Genomic DNA, 20,017 nt, shown 5'->3' with positions numbered 1-20,017 from the left:
GCAGATACTACTATAGAGTCAGCAGATACTACTATAGAGTTAGTAGTCACTACTATCGTCAGTGGATAATACTATAGAGTCAATAGAGACGACTATAGATTCAGGAGATACTACTATAGTCATTAGATACTACTGTAGAGTCAGTATTTCTACTATAGATTTGGTTGATACTACTATAGAGTTTGGCAGATACTACTATTGAGTCAGAAGATACGACTACAGTCAGCAGAAACCACTATGGTCAGTAAATGCTGCTACATTCAGGAGATAGTACTATTGAGTCAGTAGATACTAATTTTTAGTTAATAGATTCTACTACTGTCAGTAGATACTACTACGGTTAGTAAATACTACTACAGTCAGTAGACACTACTATAACGTCAGTAGATACTACTGAAGAGTTAGTAGTTACTACTATAGTCAGTGGATACTACTATCATCAGTAGTTACCACTATAGAGCCGGTAGATACTACTATAGAGTCAGTAGATACTACTACAGAGTCAGTAGATACTACTGTAGAGCCAGATTCTACTGTAGAATCAGACGCTACTATAGAGTCACGAGATACTACTCACTCTGTTGTATGTAGGGTGTGTAGGTACATTTGCCTACGTGGGGGTAAACATTTTCAGAAATCTTTTAGATCAACTATTTACCCCCCGCTTTTTATTACTTTTTGGACCTCTGCAAGCCTCTTATAATTTTGTTGATGGACAAATGGACAGACAAACGACATGCCAGGCTTTCACAATAGCTTAGTATTTGTGTATGTATATGTTATGTTTTTAAGACAAATTTTGAAATATATTTTTCCCCCGGTTACTTACCGCTGGTATATGATATATTTTTTCAATAACATTGAAAATTGTAAAATATTTTATAGTGAAAAAACGTTTACAATTACATTTTTAAATCACATTTTATAACATAAAATTCCGAGCAACAATTGTCCATCTTACCTTCCAGATTTTTTTAGCATTGCTCGCAGGTGAAATGAAGTGCCCAGGGTTTGTCTTGATCCCCGACAGGCATGCCGAAATATGCCTTGTAGGCCTCACACATCTTAGTAGATGCTTCTACAGAGTACTTTTTTCGCTCTTGTCTTGATGATTTGGCCACAGACATAGCAAAATGCATCTACCGGATGCTTGCAGCCTCTTGATTCCATCTCAGAAAAATGCAGATATATATCCACTTAGGCAGCTGGAACTAAACTGAACTGGTGGGCTTAAGGCCCCTGTATTTATATTACTATTTATATGACTGGAAAGTTCTAGAATGTTACTCCAAGTTTACTCAGCACTTAATCTATCTGGAATGTTCTGTAAAATAGGTACATTTCTAAATATCCTTTTCACAAAAGCAAAGTTTGTGGTGAATAACAGCCATTTTCTGTACTTTTGAGGCATAAGCAATTAGGAAATAACACTTACTACCCAGAAAAAAGAAATAAAGAAATAATTGTTACACAGTGATATTATTTTAATTAATCTTAACAGCTGTGTCAGTGTTAATAAAACAATGAACCTTAATTGTTATTTTTAACTGGTTTAGAAACATCAAATTCTAATGACATATTATAGATCATCATCAGACAAAAAAAATGTCCATCAGTTTTGCAAGAGGCACAAGAGTACTATAAAGTGGATGTTTACAAAACCTGTGGGCAACGTCGTCATTTGCCAGGCAGAGGACATTGTGTGACTTTTTGTGGCCCGACTTTTTCCTGCATGCCTCGGTGCACACCCACCAGTAACGTGGTGCTTTTGAGATGGGGTTGGTGGATCATTGTGAGATCACTGTCTCGTGAATCCCCCTCCCACCACTACCACCCCCCCCCCCCCCAATAACTCCCACCCCCCATCATGCTCGGCTGAGAGGTGGCCAGGAGGTGACAATACACAGAGAGGCTCCGTGAGCACATGGTGTATCTGTGGAATGGTGAATGCCAAGCCCTCGTATGCGGGGGGTTTCTCTAAGGAATCGCTTGCTTTCTTTTACTTGCAAAACTGTTCATCATCAAATTGGCCAAACATCTCAATGTAGGGCCCTCCTGCAAAAAATAAAAGCTTTGAAACTCTATCGTTTTTTTTTCCTTCATCAATATAAAACGAGATTCATCTGGCATTAACAGGTCTAGAGTTAAATGACTGAAATGTACGTCATATAACTCATGTGATTGTAAAAGCACATCTCGACATATTCGGTTGCAAATTAAAATGTTTAACACCTCAATAAGTGCAAATGCAACTTTTTTCCGCAAACACTGCAAATCATTTTACTTATCTCCATTTATAGAGCGGAGAATGCTTTTTAATGTTCAATTTAAAAAGGTCACACGTTAAAAATGTTTTTACCATGATTTCATGCGGGCACAATTTCGTGATTTGGCATTTTCAAGCTCCTACATTTACAAGATGAAGTCTATTTGTTTAATCGAGTGTTTTGCAATGTAAAAATAAAAATAAATACTTTCCGTTCCGTTTTATGCGACTCATGGTCTGCACGGAGCCGAACACCATTTTTTAAAGTTCGATCATCAGCCCTGATGGTGACGATGTGGCCAAGCAGTAGCGCGCTTGCAGTTGAAGCTCAGAGGCCACCCTAATTATCACTAGGGGCTGCATTACATTTTAAAAAATCCTGGACCGTTGACTTCACGGTGGACATTAAAGATCCTGTGACGTTATTTGAAAGGAGTAGGCCAAGCGTGGCAGCATTACGCTTCAAATTTTACCAAAAAAAATACAATTATCTGCAAATGATTTAATGTGGTAAGGCTACATAGCAACATACAGCAACGAATACCATATATACTAAATTATCATTAAAAAAACATTATTATTTTTAGTCACGGTATTAACCTCACCTTACTCTGCAGGAAACGAGCGCGACAAATCGTTACTATAAGCTTGAGCAACGGCAGCAGTGGCCGTGACCGTGCGAGCGTTCCTCACCATGAACAGAATGATGGGCAGCGGCTTGGTGGGCAGGCCCAGATCGCCGCGCGGGTACTCCTCACCGTAGTCGTTGCCGGCCGACAGCTCCTCGAACACGGCCACGAGATCGCGGAGCGACTCGGTGACGATGGAGCGCAGCAGGTTGGACATGAGCGTCGCGACGCTGCCAAAGAGGTGGTCCATCCTCCTTGTCCTCAGCACCTGCGACGGCAAGACCGGCGGGGTCACCTCACCCGCATCGCGCTCGAGAAGGGTTTTGGACCCGCGCGTCATTCGCCACGACGTCTGACGTTTCGCTCCGTGTTCCCCGGGAGCTTCGTCGGTAACGCCCGTCTGGAAGCAAGTTCGGTTCCCCGAGGAAGGAGAACGTTGGACATCACGTGGTGCAAGCCGCGCATTGCATCGGGGAGCCGTACGGCACGACGTCGAAACCTATGCAGCAGCAGCATCACTGCTGGACACTCGCCAGAAAGGACAGACTAAAAATACAAAACTGGCGACGAATAAAATAAAGTAGACACAACTCCTGTGCCCCCTAATTAAACAGTGCTGGCAGAGGCATTCAGATACATTTTAGACAGCCTTCAGAGATTACATCCCCCGACCTACCCCCCTTACCAAATAGCAAGTTACTAGGTCGAATACATCTTATGTGGGCTATGACACTGGAACAGGGCCTGCTTTGCAAATGGTGTCACAAGGGTTTTGGTGTCCTCATTACAGAAGGAATTGGTAAATCACCGGGGACATTATGCAGCAGAGAACTATAGATCTCCACGGACTGTGTTTGTATACGTGTATAGTTACGAGTGTATCTGGACAGAACGACCTGCAGCAGAGCACTCAACGCGCATGTAGAAGGTTTCGGAGTTACAAATCATGACCTAGATTCCAACGTAGCCCATCACCAACAAGGGTCAATAAAATAATCTCGTCTCTGCCACCTCCTGAACATTACAAGTAGGGTAAGAGTTCTAAGCCTTTCATGGCTGGATTCCATACAGAGCCCAAGGTTTTACAGCTGATGGGGCCATAATGTCAGTTGATAAAATCAATAACCAGGTGGGATGCCAAATTTCTTGCAGCTCTCGCATCGCGCGCGCGACCTACAATTATATGCGGCCAGGTAGCGCGAAGGCCAAATGCTCCAATTGACGAAAACAAGGTTGAAAATTCACTTAGCCCAGCCTACCCTCCCGTCTACATTAATAAAACGAGAGCCACTTTTGTGGGAAGTCAACAGTGGTCGTCCGACGAAGAAGAGACTTGGCCCCCGTGAAAAGGAAGATGAAATTTCCACCAGTGGCTCAGGGTCGCTAATGGAGATGAGTGCTGGCATCATTGCTCATGTGAGCAGGAGGACACTTTGACCCTTTGAGATGTCCTTGTAGCTTGTGCTGCAGACTCGTTCCGTGTGCCCTCAGCACTTCTATACTAATTGTCTTGCTGTGGATTTCACACCTGATGATGATTGCTTGTGTTGCAGTCGAAACGTCGTGAGAATTTTATTGTTTTATATTTATTATTATTTTATTATTTCCCTTCTACGTGACTTTACCGAAAGAACCAAGAATATGAATCCCTGCAGTCACGAAAGCTTTAAATCAAAATTTCACTTCTATACTATTACACATCATCATCATGACCACTGCTTGACGAAGCCAGCAACCCCAACTAATCGGGACTTTTCCTATTTGTGCCAAAATGTGCCAAGCATGCTTACCTCTCGGAGTGTCATGCAAACAGTCTACCGGTTTGAATAAACAAACACATATATAGCAATAATAATAATAATAATAAAACCCCACATGCATATTCATTAGCCCAGATAAATGATTTATTGTTCACAAAACAGATGGTAAAAAAAAAACCGATAGCAAATCCCGTCAGCTCCCACTGGCCACCGTGGGGGCTAAATTAAAACGGATGATAAGATATGTTTGTACATATTTCTCCATGCCGTAACCTTTGGCTATGGCATGACAAGCTATTTATCTTAGAAAATAATAATGGAAATAATGATTTTTCTTTAAGTGCAGTGCCGCCTGCGTTTATAGTCTGTGTAGATACCTGAGAGCATCGACGCAAGCCCACATCACCTGACTCAAATAAAGCCCCGCTTTTATACGTATTTTTGTATTCATACAAAAATATATTGGTGCGTGCACAGCGCAATATCTACAAATCAAAACCGTAATTAGTTACTGATGAAAGAAGCCTCACCGGGTCTTCAAATTATTTTTCAGGATGGTTCTGTATGGCTCTTTGGGTCGATGAATGTTTTTTGCATGCCCAAGGCAGCTGGCGTGCCAGGAGAAGGCTCATATATATATGAACGAAGAATTGCGTACCGACAAGTCAGCAAACCTCCTCGTGTTACTGTCTCCTATAGCCACGTTGCTGCCTCTGCAGGTGAGTGTATCACACACAATCACAGGTGAGTGTATCACACAATCGCTCGCTGCGTGAGCCACAAACACCACCTTCGAGTGGCAGCAACATGGACATTCACCTCATACATTGTAGGTTGCCCTCCCATTTGTATTCATGCTTCTGTCTACAAACCTGTCAACCCATACGGATCACCCCGTATTCTTGTACAGGGAAATTGAGTTCAGGTCAATACGGCGTACAGCCGTTTCGATACGGGCAATTTGTAGTTTTTGTCTGTGTGTTTGTGTTTCTTCCTTTGTGATTGGACTTTGTAGGATGAACGTTGAGATGTATAAGGGTCTGAATTGGTCTGTAATAAGGTAGGCACTGATAACTGGTGAACAGGTATGTGTCTATTTCATCAGTACATCTGTCTCTCTACATATCCACGTGTCTGTCCATAGCGAGCAAGACCATGTGACTAGACACTCCCTTCATGTCACACACATGACCGACTCAAACGTACTCGGCTGTTGGGTGTCCAGAGCCAGTGAAAATTGTACATTCCTGTGGTATGGACCAGCTACTCCGTAAGACAACGACTGATGATTTCCCACAAAGGGGGTACTCATTTTTCCGACCGCAGAGACATTGTAATTATGAAGGGTGCAATCAACCGCACGATTGGGGATTCAAATTCATGATCTTACCAATTGTGAGACGAAAGCTATTGCACACTCAGCCATATGTATGCGTAGTGAACATGCTATAGATACACAGTAGTGATACACAACCTAGATCCTTGTCGTCAAATCCCTGCTGGGTCTAATCCGCCATGAGGGTTGTATCGCCATGAGGGTTGTATCTCCATGAGGGTTGTATCGCCATGAGGGTTGTATCGCCATGAGGGTTGTATCGCCATGAGGGTTGTATCGCCATGAGGGTTGTATCGCCATGAGGGTTGTATCGCCATGAGGGTTGTATCGCCATGAGGGTTGTATCGCCATGAGGGTTGTATTGCCATGAGGGTTGTATCGCCATGAGGGTTGTATCACCATGAGGGTTGTATTGCCATGAGGGTTGTATCGCCATGAGGGTTGTATTACCATGAGGGTTGTATCGCCGTGCTTTAACACGCTGGTCAAGGGGAGCTCTAGGACTGCCTCAGATACCACTCGCCACTGATGTTAACCGTGGTCAGGGATTGAACTCGGGCTGCCACCACACTTCCGTAGATATATAGTGAAACCTCGAAGTATGTATGTTGAACTTCTTTCTCACTGTACAAGGCCAACCGTGCGAATCGGAGGTGTGGTGAAGAACAACTAAACACAATCTGGATGATTTAAAAGTGCATGGCTCCAGTGGCTTCCTAATATTGGAAGAGCATTCCAGACGGCCGCAGAAGCGCATCTGAAAGCACGCGATGTGGTAACCATCTTTGTTCGATGGTCAGCCAAAAGCCGCTGCTGCGAGGATGACCGCAGTTCGCGTGATGATGGTTGATGCTCCTTGACAAGATCAGCGAGGTATTGTGGTTCATAATAACGAGTAAGCTATGAATATTGGCTGATGCAAACCCCAGTAATTGGATCTCTTAATTGTTTGGCAATATCAAATACCATTTATAATGTACAAATCAATACTGCCAGTTATCACAAGTTATTTGTTTACATTTTCTTAAATTTTTGCAATATTTGTGAATTCCACATGCTACTGATGGAACTACAATCAGCCTTCACTTCACTGTAATTGCAACAACTTGCAACAACAGAAATACGCTTCTCTCCAATACACACATTGCAATTTAAATACCTTTTTTAGATTCGCCTTGCTTGTAAAGTTTCTTATCTGTAATTCTAAGACATTAGGCAGTTTTGAGAAATGTGTGTTTTATTTAAACGGTTATTTGAATAACACAAACGCCCGTGAATACGAACTCAATTTCATTCCCCTCGGCAAGCAATGTAATGAGGTGTCGTTAAATGTACTACCCTTCGTGTGTGCGTACCCGTTCATACGCGCATAGGTGTTGTGTGCGTGTGTGCGCGCGTGTGGCAGGGAGTGGTGGTGCAGTGCGGAGCGGGAGTGCAGCGGTTAGCGCACTGCGCTGCGAAACCGGCAACCCGAGTTCGATTCCCGCTCATGGCCGACACCAGTGACAATTAATTATCTGAAACGGTCCTGGGCCTCCCCTAGGTCGGCTCGGCCTCAAATGGGTAGCTGGTGCGGTGTACACATCGCCACTGGGGAGACGAAGACGGCCGGGCGTGGTGATGGCCATGGGGCAATAATCATCTCCATAGATAGCAATGAGTCCGTGGTTTCAATTCCACATTGCAATGGCAGCAGCCAGCAGCCGAGTGGCCATAGTAGGCCTGCTGCTTTGTTTCCACAAAAGTGGCATTTACTTGATTGATAAAGTGCTGAGTTGAAGCCTGACCCATGGCACCCAATTAGATATCATGTACAAATATATGCTTAAAAGAGCATACACATTTCCACAAGTCCATATATATTTACAAATTCATTAAACTGCCACTATTTTTTAACACACATCATTACACAAAACGCATATACAATCCGTGCAACTCATTACCAGCTTGTTTTATTTGTGCATTCGCTTTCCTCAAACGTTAATGGCTCCATCTCGACTCGATTCTAAAAACCAGCCAAGCAGACGTGTCAGTGATTTTCATTTCCGCACTGCCCGACGCAACTTGCTGCCCGCTGCAAAGTGGCCGAAACGTTTACCAGACTCCTCACGGCAATTAAACGAAGTACAAACAACAAAACTACTCTTCCCCACTGAGCGAACAGTTCCACAAGGCAAGGCATGGCTTCTCACCCAAGCTGTATGGGGCCACAAAACCACCATTTGACGTAAAGCAAAATACAAAACTAGACAGCACGGTTCTTGCCGAGCACCGCCGCGGTAGAATTCTCTCGGCGAGAGACGTAATGGAGATGGGGGGGAGAGCCCAAGGTGACTCGGCCACCGTGGCTATCGCGCGGTTGTGGAATATCACTACCGGTGGAATGTCTATAACGCGAGCCGAGCGGGCAGAGATCGAAATGTTTCCACGCAGAGCCCTCGCCACAGCACGCTGAGAGAGCCAACGCTCGGATGGACGAGGAGCGACGCACAGGCGGCGGGGAGTCTTCACAAGTCAAAGCTGGGACGCGTGTGAACCCCAATTAAATGAGAAAACAAAAGTTGAAAGTCGCGTTGACTCTTGGGCGCGCCCCTATAGCGCCCTCTATTGACACCACAGCCACGCAAGGGGCTCTTTAACGTTCAGTGACATCAATAACGAGAGCGTAATACGGCTCATTTGGTGTTAGTGCCATCGTTGTAGCGCAAGGCTTAGACAAAAGTGCGATGTCTCACAGACGAGTACAGTCTGCCATTAGGCGGCGATGCTTTTTTTGCGGTTTCACCCGGGATATATTTGGAAAATGTGGACCATGACACCAGCATACGTGGCCTACTCTTACTCGAATAACGTCACGGGATCTTTAACATTCACTGATACACCCGCGGTGTTAACCGGGGTGGCAGCTGGGCTTTAACTGCCCCCACCCCCCCCAAATTCTCCGACGTGCGCCGGCTACGTTACGACGCACGGTAGGAGAACGCTTCAAGTGAGTCAAGGAAGCCCAGTGCGCAGACGGCAATTGGAACCTTGGAACTCCCTTTTTGAAGCTGCTATTGTTTTGAGAATCTAATGAGCAGCACCCACTTGTTAGCTTTCGTTGAGCCTTGCTGTACTCCGTCGAGGCTTTTGCATGGCCATGCTGTCTGTGCATTGTATGTGCTGCTGGATTTTTGAGTGTAATTTGAACTTGTGATGACCTAAGATGCAAATAAACATCTGGCTTTTGAATGTAGGTAGGTACACGTGGAAGACGCTCAGAATATCGTCGTAGTTTGGGTAAGCCACTTGAATGTTCATAAAAATGACGGCAGAAAATAGTTGGGCTAATTGCTACATTAAAATGCAACACACAGGAAAACACTGCAAAACAAAAGCAATAACTATATAAGTATAAACTGTAGTAGCTAATATATCACGGTGATTTGTTTTAGAAAACACGTTTATTTTACGTGACATTTAGTTATTAAATGCTAAATTACAAGATGTGTATGAATCCATTCTACGTGCTAAAATATTCCATCTAATGAAAGGATAAAAAATGCAATGGTCACATCAATAATTGCCGATAAATTATTCAATCAGCAAAGTGAAACCTGAAGGAGACGGTGGGGAGGATAATTGCACCGAGAATGCAATTCGATTCCACGTGGCCGTGGCATCGTATGTAAAGTACTCACGCTTGAATTTCGTCTCCGCTTTAGGGGATGCGGCTGCGAAAAAACTCCTGATTGAAGTCTCCAATCTCATCGGTTCTCCTGTGGCCTGAGTAACTGATAACCGTGCTTTAAAAAAACGTGCACGCCATGGATGCATACAAATAAGCACGTCGCTTCCGCTGAAGGCGCCCTCTTTGCCGCCAACAAAAACAAACCTGGTGGGGTTTTTTTGTTCTAAAGGCAAAAGGTTGCAGATACTTCAAATGCTTGGCTCGCGACACCGCGGGTAAAGGGGCGTCCCTCCGCTCGAGAAGGAGATGGAGACAGAGCCCCTCTGGGGGCTGCATCGCACTTCTCTTCCACGCTGGCCAAACATTATGATAGAGGAAAGAATAGCCACACTTTACCCCACCACACGCAACCAGACCATCGACTGTGGTGCACCCATTTATAACTGCCGGGAGGGGTTTAAGCAAGTGTGCACCATTGTTTCAACCTGCTGTGCGAGGGGGCGGGGGGGGGTGAATCGGTTGACCTCTGATTTGCAAGTCAAATAAAAGATTGTTGTTTTTTTTCACGGCAAAAAATGCACAGCGCGTTGTCTGCAAGCCAGTGTCTCCTTAGCTCAAATGAGTGTGGAGCAGTGCTTATCGGCTTTCAGCCAGGGGTTCCAATTTCATATTCACGTGGTAGAGGTTATTCGCTCCCGAGAACAACCAACGGTGGCTTCCCACAAGGTGGTACTTTTTTATCGATCCTGGAGGGATGATGTGAGTGGACCCTTCGGGGGGGGAGAGCGAGATCTGGACTCACAATCATCTGATTGTTAAGCCGAGTGCTCTTGGCAAAGCGCCAGATAACCCCTGAATACAGAACGCTCACAATGCCCGCGTGTATCCAAAACACACACAAAAAAGAAGGCGGGCATCAGTTTTCCGTTTTAATTAAAACGAGGCTTAATTGAGAATTCACATCCGTGATATCACATTTGGTCCGTCACGTTGTCTTCGGTGAGCTTGCAGAACTGATCTTGTAATAATGTCAGCGAATACTCCGCGCGATGTACACGCGCCGGGTACGCGCGCCGTCCTCCTTCCAGCCCCATGCCGGCAGGAGAGGCATCGCGTGCGGCAAATTGACGTTAAACGTCGCTCACCCTCACTCTGGTGAGGAGACTCTGGCGTCTCGACTGTGGTGCCGTAAGTGAGGACGCATCACGTGGCTCACGTGATGTGCTGCCCCTGCCGCTGCAATGGGCAGCATGGGGGCAGGCAGCCCTCAGACGCAAACCTCCAAGCGCTGCCATTCACAAGTCGGGGAAAGAGACCGTCCCAACTCTCCATGTTCCCTCCATAAGTTTAAGTCTTCAAAGGATATATTTTCCGTTCATTACTCAAATTGTCTCCTTGCTCTCGCGAGATACCGGTGGCCGGTATCCTATAAACGAGTGGCCCCGACGCAATGATGGGAATTCTATATTAGTACGGCGGGGGTCGGTTTATTTCTGATACATCCACTGTTGATTTCCCACAAAAGAGGCACAATTTCTATTGACCTTGGATTCATGATGGCTTAAGTGCCTCCTGATTAGCATAATCATCATCACTATCATCATGATCATCATCACCATCATCATCACCATCATCACTATCATCATCACTATCACCACTATCATCAGCATCAGAGTCACTGTCATCATCGTCATCATCACCATTTCGTGGTGGACAACACAAGCACCACCTGGTGAGGCTGCACCACTTCGTGCACGGGAAGTCAACGGTTGTTTACCTATGGGTGTACTGGTCCCCACCAAAATAAAGAAATTATTTAAAGGACTCGCTCTGGACTGCCAACTGATGGAATATTACCCCGATGCACAATTGGGCACTGCAAAAGGACCATTACCCGAAACGTCACCTCCTGTATTTTTTTACTGATGAAAGTGTTGAGTTTTTTTCGGGATAATTTGCCACTGTAAACGTTGACATTTTCACTTTCTGCAATTTAAATTGTCGAGAAGACATTGGCTAAAAGAGAGCAAAAATTCCACATCCACAATGAACAACATCTGCTCTCAGGGTGAACGGCTAAAGGCCAGCTGTTCTATATGTGTAACGTGAACAAGCAGTACTAAATACAGGAGACACTAAATCCTGCCCACCCACACTGGAAAAATAATTTAAAAATAAATATAAAAAAAACACTGGCTAGTTGTTTCGTCGATCTTTATTTAGAAAGTTATCAAACTTAAGAGCTCCATTCGCCGCACGGATTTGAGAGCATCGGAATAAATTCCAATTGATGTTAAATTTAAACGTTAGGTAGTAATCCATGTGTTTTTTTTTACCAAACGTGATTGATCGAGAGGCGCAGCTTATCTGTGCCCCTGTTCTCATCACCGCGCGCAAGCAGCGTCAGTCCTACATGTGGGCGACAGAGATTATTCAGCCCGCTTAATGATCAACATTCAAGGTCACGGCCAAAAAAGAGAATTGCGCCAATACCGTTCATGTCCGCCGAACCTTGCCAGTGTTTCCTTCCTTCTGCTAGATTCTGCAACTGTTGCACAGTCGATAACCAAACTCCAGGGTCTGCTCTTACAAAATCTTAACATCTTGGCATTGTCCTCGAACACAGACCTTCAATGCCTGGCACGGTCACCTGCCCTCCTCCACCCTGCACGTGTCCCCACCCATCGAAACCTCTCTCTTCTTGATTACAATTAACACAATCAACACGTTTGTCAATAACACTGTGGCTTTAAAGTAAACGGTCTATAATGGGTGATTATTTTTGAAAAGCAGTTGATTGAATGCGTATGTATGTTGAACTGATTTCGCACCGTACGTAGCCGATCGTGCGAACCGAAGGTGTGGGGGAAAGACAATGAATAAGTAAACAAACACAAAAAGCAGTTCGAAAGAAATGAGTTTTAACTGAACTGTCCTTTTGTAAAAAATGCGAAGATTTTTAACGAGACAAAAATAGCTCACAAGCAAGAAGCGTCTACCTTGAAATAAAACTGAAACTCCAAAGATGAGACCTATAAACGTAATACTTTTCTCATCTTTAAATTGCTGTGCCTCTCCACAATGTCATAAATATAGTTAAATCATTAATGCGCAAATCACAACTGGAATCGGTTTCAGAGGCTTTTACGCTAAAGCTTGGACTATTTTATCATCTCTAAGTGTAGCTTTACGTTTTACGTAGAGTTAAGCATTCATACATGCCGTAATTAAAATATATATTTCAATATGTAAATGTGTTTGAGTCTAAGCGCCCTCAAATTTACATGAGCGTGGGTGGGCACTCATATTTGCTGGCAACCCTTGGTGAAACGTTGAAAAGATAAATTCATATGGCGAGTGTCAGTTTATACTTAAACATTTTACATTTTTAAAAATTCCATAATAAAAAAATATATTGAACTGTTTAATAATGATTAAAGGCAACTATATTAGCCTAACAGTCTATACATAATAATACATCACGATAATTACAACATTTCCATTTTTAATGATAGGCTAAATACTGTTAGTAGCCTCTGCCTGCATATTACAATTATATATTTGAATGCTATTTTATCATAGTCCTGTATTGATTTTGCACCCACAACACATTTTCTCCTCTATCTTCCTAATTGTTAATCCGGATTTGTTTTCATGAATGTGCTGAATCTCATCTGGTGTGCACACACACACATACACACACAAACATACAAAGGTCCCCCGTATAGCCTCAATATACTCTTCGGGCAAGTGCTGTTCGCGAGCATTTACGAAGGCCGGCAACGCACACGAGGGGGTAGTGTGGTCAGCATCATGCCTGGCCGCCTTTGTCTCCCCAGTCCTCGTACTTATATGCCACACCAGATACTCACTTAAGGCTGAGTCAACCTAGGGGAGGTCCAGGACCTGTTCAGATATTCACTGCCATTGTTATCCATGAGTGGGAATCGAACTCGGGACGCCAGTTTCGCAGTGCAGTACACTCACCACCACGACGCCACATAGCATGTGAAGTGTGTTATATACACATGCGTACACATGCATACAAAAATAAAGATCACCCATATAGCCTTTAACAGACTGTTAGGGCAAGTGCTGTTAGCCACCTATTCATTTGAGGCGGAATAGTCCGAGGGGAGGCTCAGGATTGGCTCAGATAATCGTCAAAGGTGTTGGCCGTGAGCGCGAATCGAACCCAGGTCGCCGGACTTCGCAGCGCAACGTTATCACTGCTACACCGCCGCGCCCCATGCACACACGTACAACGACAACCGCCATTCGCCACTAAGTGGCGGTGACGTCACCACGGCGCTTGTGTCAGGCTACGTGCACTTTAAGAGCAAGTACACACGCGTACGTACACACACACACAGAGAGAGAGAGTGTGGGCGCGTTTACCTCGTCGTCCTGCGGCATCCAGGCCTCGACGGCATCGCGGGTGCGGCTCACGCTGTCGCGGCTCTCCACAAGCCACGAGCAGCGCAGGGCGTCCGCTCGGTCCCGGCTGCAGCGGCGCACGTGCTCCTCCAGCGCAGGCAACGTCAGCGGCATCGAGTTCCGCAGCGCGGGCACGTCCACCAGCCGGAACTCGGCGTACCTGGCAGAGGCAGCAACTTATCCATCAGCATTAGCAGCAACAGTAGCAGCAATACCATCACTAGCAGCAGCATCACCAGTAGCAGCAGCAACAGTAACAGCAATACCATCACTAGCAGCAGCATCACCAGTAGCAGCAGCAACAGTAACAGCAATACCATCACTAGCAGCAGCATCACCAGTAGCAGCAGCAACAGCAATGCAATCTTCATCATCATCACCGGCAGCAGCAATAATGCCATAAGAATCCTCATAATCAGAAGCAGCATCTATAGCAACATATTCATCACCAGCAACACAAATATCATCATAAATAGCAGCAACGTAATTTTCATCAGCAACATCATATGCAGCAGCAGATCAACAACATTATGATTATCAACAGTATCAGTATTTTTTTTATAATAATCAACAGCACCAGCGTAGTCCTTAACAGAAACAGCAGCAGCAGGAAACAACAAATCTCATGATGCCCTTCTTTTATTTCCTAGTTCAAGGTCAAGAGGTCATCATTACTAATGGCATTGATGCCACCACACCCGGCCTTTCGCCTCTTTCATTCTGCGCCGGGTCTCTTGGGCTGCTGCACAGGAGACACACAGACGCTCACGGCCACTCTTACAGCATCCCAACATCTGTTATTGGATCTTCCCCTTGATCGCCAACCCCTGGGTGTCACATCATTGACTGCCTCGGTAACCGACCCTCCTGCATCCTGCCCAGGGGCTCCACTCATCACAAACCTCCTCCGCCTCCTCCTGATGACGCCTTCACAATACTTTTTTCCACGCATTAATTTAAACATTTCGAGTTGCTCACTCCTTTTATACTTGTGCAGAAAACCTCGCAAATCTCTGCGGACACCTAAGCTGCTTCATTTACGTGCTCTGTTTAAATTCAGCTCTTGTAATGTACCTATGGAAAAAAATAACTGGCAAGAGGAACGAGCCATTTCAACCAATGCCTTAAGGGACTGACTGCAATGAGAAATTGCGCAATACTCTACCCAGCATAGGGTGATTTTTGATATTTGGAACAATGTGATTTTTTTATGGATTACGTTTAAAACTGCTGGAGTCATAAAACAGAACTAATAAGAGTCACTGTATCAAATAAATGTACAAATGTATTTATTAAACAAAAATTATTGTAATAATAACTCTACTTGGATCTGAGACCGAGTCAGACATGCGTATGCCATCATGGATTGGCCATAGACCTACAAAAACAAATTCTACTCCCATCTTTGTTTAAAAACGGCCAAGGAAGCCAAATAATTATTATTCTAAGGGGAGAGAATTCCACACATGTGGAGCCACACGAACGGAAGCAATGTGCAACATTGCTGGACAAGGCCATAGCCAAGGAGTCAACATTGGGGGGACCAAATCTTCCAGGGGGTCTGGGGGTCCCCCCTCAGAAAAAAAAAAAAATCTAAATTTAAAAACGAATTCCCTGCCATTTCCTGCCTAAAATATAAAAAAATTCACTAACACACAGGATGGACTTTTTATTTATTTTTGACAATAATGTCTAATAGTGTATTGTATTACATTGCTCTGTTTTTTTCTTTTTTACATTTTCTTGTTTCATTGTATGTAATGGCAGAGATTAGAGATTAATAAAGTACAACCATAACCACGATCATATAAACAGAAATCTATTTTATAGCAATATTTTGGGGGGGAAGGACATTTTGAGCATATTTAAATATTGGGGGGGATGTGTGTCCCCCCCCCAATATGTGTCCCCCCCAATATATATTATAATTACGGCCTTGTTGCTGGATATCTGTTTGACGTTAGGAAGATATCAGTCTGTTGTCAGATATCTTAACAGACAACAGTAGTCGAAATGTAATTTTTTTTCAAAAGCATTCATTTACACAAATGAGAAATACGTGTTGTTTACCTTCATTGTGGCTCTGAACCAATGGTGAGAATTCCACATTCCTATGGCGGGGTCCGGTTTTTCAACAGGAAAACGATAGAGCACTCCTCGTTTTATTAACTTGGACGCCACTGTTGCGAGATGTTAACTACCTCGCCTGGTATACAGGAGGTCGTGGGATCGATCCCGACCCTGACACTTGCTGTATATTTGGAATTTGCATTTTCTCTCTCTCTCCCTGTGGTTGCATGGATTTCTCTCCGGGTCCTCTGGTTTTTCCCTCCACATTTCAAAATACGCGTCTACAGTATTTGGCTGCGATACATTTCCACACAATGAGCCACTTCGTTGATCATTTGGGGCCAGGTCACTTCTGAAAAAGAGCTATACAGCTCAGTGGGTATTACCTGGTAAAATAAAAATAAAAACCTCACAGGTACGACTGACCGTGTCGGCTCCACCTGGAGTCTGACCCAGTGGCTGCTCGTTGGTTTATCTTTCGCAAGGCCACCGGGCCAGATATACGGCAAGACTAGGGTTACCGTGATATCGGAAAACTACAATGCATCGTGCGATATTGTGTCATCTGTTTTTTGCTAAATATCATAGCAACGTGGTTATTGAATTTGATTTAACGTTCGTTAATTATTTGATTTCCTGGACAAAAATATTTACGCGACAAGAAATTAACTCAATAAATATATAGGTAAATAGATATTAATCAATTAAACCGATGCTTAAAAAAAACTGTTCTGAGTAAAATGCATTCGCCATCAATATTTCTTCAGCATTTTCTTGCTGTGGTTGTCCCACCTGATGAAGATCGCTTGTGTTGTGATCGAAACGTCGTGATTTGTTCTATTTTATTTTATTTCTACCTACGTGACTTCACCGAAAGAACCAAAGAGAATGGATTACTGCAGTCACGAAAGCTACAAATCATAATTGTTCTGAGTAACTATAAATGATAAGTAGTAATTTTTGTGTTCCATGTAAGAATTGTCTGGTGTAGTCGATGGCATGGGCATTAAAAGCATCATGATTTGTAAAGCAATAATTGTAGAGATATGTGGCAGGCGTCGTATGTTGAGTGAACTACAGCGGAAGAACGTACAAGTGCTGTACGTCGTTTCTTGTACCGTAAGGGCGTCAATGCACAAAAACTACGCAAAGAGAAACGTGAAATACAACTGCGTGTCACGAGGAAAAAATATATTGTGATAACCGTCAAATCTTGTCATTTTAGATCGCATTGCATCGTAAAAAAAAACCATCGCAACAGCCTCACGAAAACCTACCAGCGGATTGCACAAGAGAGGGCGGCTGCATACGCCATCCATATTTCTGTTTTCTCCTTTAGTTTGATGGTTTTGCAACTGTCTGTTTTTTTTAACTCTTCCAGTAAAAAAACAATTATTGTTTATTTTACCAGGTAAGGCCCCACTGAGCAATGTAGCTTTTTTCCAGAAGCGACCTAGTCATGAATGATAGCTCAACGAAGTGGCTTATCACGTGTAAATTTATGGAAACAAAAAACTCTAAGAGTATGTTGATTCTAAACGTGGAGGAGAAAACCGGAGGACGCGCGTAAAAATCCACACGACCACGGAGAAAACATGCAAACTACAAATATACAAGCGTGTGGGTCGAGATCGAATCCACGACTTCCTGTATACCAGGCGAAGCAGATAACATCTCGTTTTTATGCAATGAACAGCAAAATATAAATTGTCCTCTTATGAAGTTGTACATGAAGTTTAAACATTTCTTTTCCAGTATTCTTCTTTGCCTGGTGACGTTCAACAGTTTTCAATATCTTTGCTCATTATTTAATGACATTTTTGTGAAAACGATATATGTTGCATTATTAATGTTATTTTAATACCACAATTTGCCATTTATGCTAAAGATATCGTGTTCATTTATTTGGAAGATTTTTTTCTAATATTATTTAATATTTAGTCCAATTGTTAAAACGCAAAAATGCAAGTATCTCCCTGCTCAAACAATGCGATGGGAGAGATATAATTTGGTGTAAATTCCACATTCCTATGGCAAAGGTCATTCTATCTATATGATGACCACCATTGACTTTCTCACAAAGTGGTACACACTTTATTGACTCATGAGGAATGTGCATTTGACACGAGCACAACATTTTTTTTTATTGCATTTCTAAAATAGATTTTCTCTGTCGCAAACAAAACAATCTGCGTTCACATTTAGCAAATGGGACACATCTCGCCAACCACCTCTCTCCTCGCCAAATGCAGACAGAATAATTGAAGTGCCTATTTATTCTGTCAAACATCCCAATGATTTCCTCCCACGCATCAAAGTAGACAGACAACTGCAAATAATAAGTGATCATCTCACTTTGCAGGCAGTAACTAAATAAAATGCGCCGTTTAATTTCTCTCGAATTATCACTGCTACCAGTGCTTATCTCTTATTTTACTTTAATCGCACCGAGTCGTTTTAAGTGCTATGATTTCGTTATTTTGAATGATGTTGCGTATTTTATTCAATTCTGATGTCTCGCACTGAAAATTAATTTCGCTTCTCGGATTAAGTCATTGATTGGCAAATGGGGTTGAGTAATTGATTTGTAAAGGGGCTTTGCATTCGACGTGCAACAGAAAAAAACACCGCCGACTAACTGCTTATTTGTGGCAATATATCTGTCGTTTTCTCTGATTTTTAAATGTCTTATTACTGTCCTGTCTTTCCATGTTTTGTATGAATCCCCCCCTCAGAAACAAGACGCATATCTCAGTGAGCCGTGCAGAATGTTGAATGAAGAAGTATTTCTGTCTATCATAGTCCATCTCTCTTTCGCTCCGTTCGGACTGGGTGACTGTGTTGAGGTCTGCGAGTTCAAAGTCCGCCGGGTGCTCAGCTCTGCCCATCGCCACACTTAATTCCACCTTGTGGGAAATCAAGAGCAATTGCCCCTTTGGATAGACTTGTTCCTTGCCATGAGAATACTGAAATTCCATAGCCGCCAACGGAAATCGCTGCCTCTATATTGCGTTTATAAACAGGGACACACTTGCAAGTTTGAATGTGAATAATATACACAATCTTCACGTCGTTATAAAAGCGAATTCATCTTCATCGTGTAACTTGTGTGTGGGGGGGGGGGGGGGCGGCGGCGGTGACGACTTGCCTGAGCACGAGTGTGTTCGGCTCTTGCAGCCGAGGTTCATGGTTCGAGCCCCGCGGCCGCCCTGGTTAATACCGCGGCCAAATTAATCACGATGCGCCGCCTTCTTTGCGGTGAACATTAAAGATCCCGTGACGTTACTCTAAAAAAGAAGACCACCATGTGTGTGTGTGTGCCGGCACTGCGGTCCAAATTTAAAAAGTTAACCGCAAGTTATTTCATTTCGTAAAAACCACAAATCAACATTGGCCGCTACTACTTATCAGTGAAACGTATCGCCCTTGTAATATACCTGCACTATGAGAATGGGGCAAATAGCAAATGTACTCAAATAATATCATGCTCATTGTTGTTTTAGGCTGTAATTTTTCTTTTTACAGATATCTCCCTTGAAAGAGAACATTTCCATCCAAATGGCCTCTCACCTGCTTGAAATCGCGCATCGCCGATCCGCTTATCCGGCCGCACTCTGCGTCTAGGAGGCAGGCCCCAAAGTGTGGGGGGGGGGGGGGCACTCGGGCGAGACAGCTGGGGACGGTGGGGGGCGCAGGGCGTCGCGGGGACTCACCTGCGCTGGAAGTTGTCGAGGACGGCCGTCATGACGGGGTGCGTGGCGTAGAGGCGGCCGCTCAGCGTGTCGCGTGCCCGGCCCACGGCGTCGTGCCACGGGAAGCGCTCTCTGCCAGCCGAGTTGGACGGCTGGG

The 20,017-nt window shown here is 44.0% G+C and overlaps 1 protein-coding gene across 10 annotated transcripts in view; it reads right to left on the bottom strand.

The window, feature by feature from the left end:
- The window catches only part of LOC144934736 (dynein axonemal heavy chain 3-like), an 864,594-nt gene that overhangs the window by 543,655 nt on the left and 300,922 nt on the right, over positions 1 to 20,017 (bottom strand). For all 10 annotated transcript variants that reach the window (XM_078860821.1, XM_078860816.1, XM_078860817.1 and 7 more), the window contains 3 exons: positions 19,882 to 20,012; positions 14,060 to 14,258; positions 2,960 to 3,163 (listed from right to left, as the gene is read on the bottom strand). In XM_078860821.1, the coding sequence (XP_078716947.1) occupies positions 2,960 to 3,163; positions 14,060 to 14,258; positions 19,882 to 20,012 (534 nt within the window). The remainder of the gene's footprint in view (positions 1 to 2,959; positions 3,164 to 14,059; positions 14,259 to 19,881; positions 20,013 to 20,017) is intronic.

Source organism: Lampetra fluviatilis, chromosome 11, assembly GCF_964198595.1.
Source record: "Lampetra fluviatilis chromosome 11, kcLamFluv1.1, whole genome shotgun sequence".
In the NCBI taxonomy this organism is placed as follows: Eukaryota; Metazoa; Chordata; class Hyperoartia; order Petromyzontiformes; family Petromyzontidae; genus Lampetra; species Lampetra fluviatilis.
Note: the sequence above shows the minus strand (reverse complement) of the source record. Positions and strands in the feature narration are given on the sequence as shown.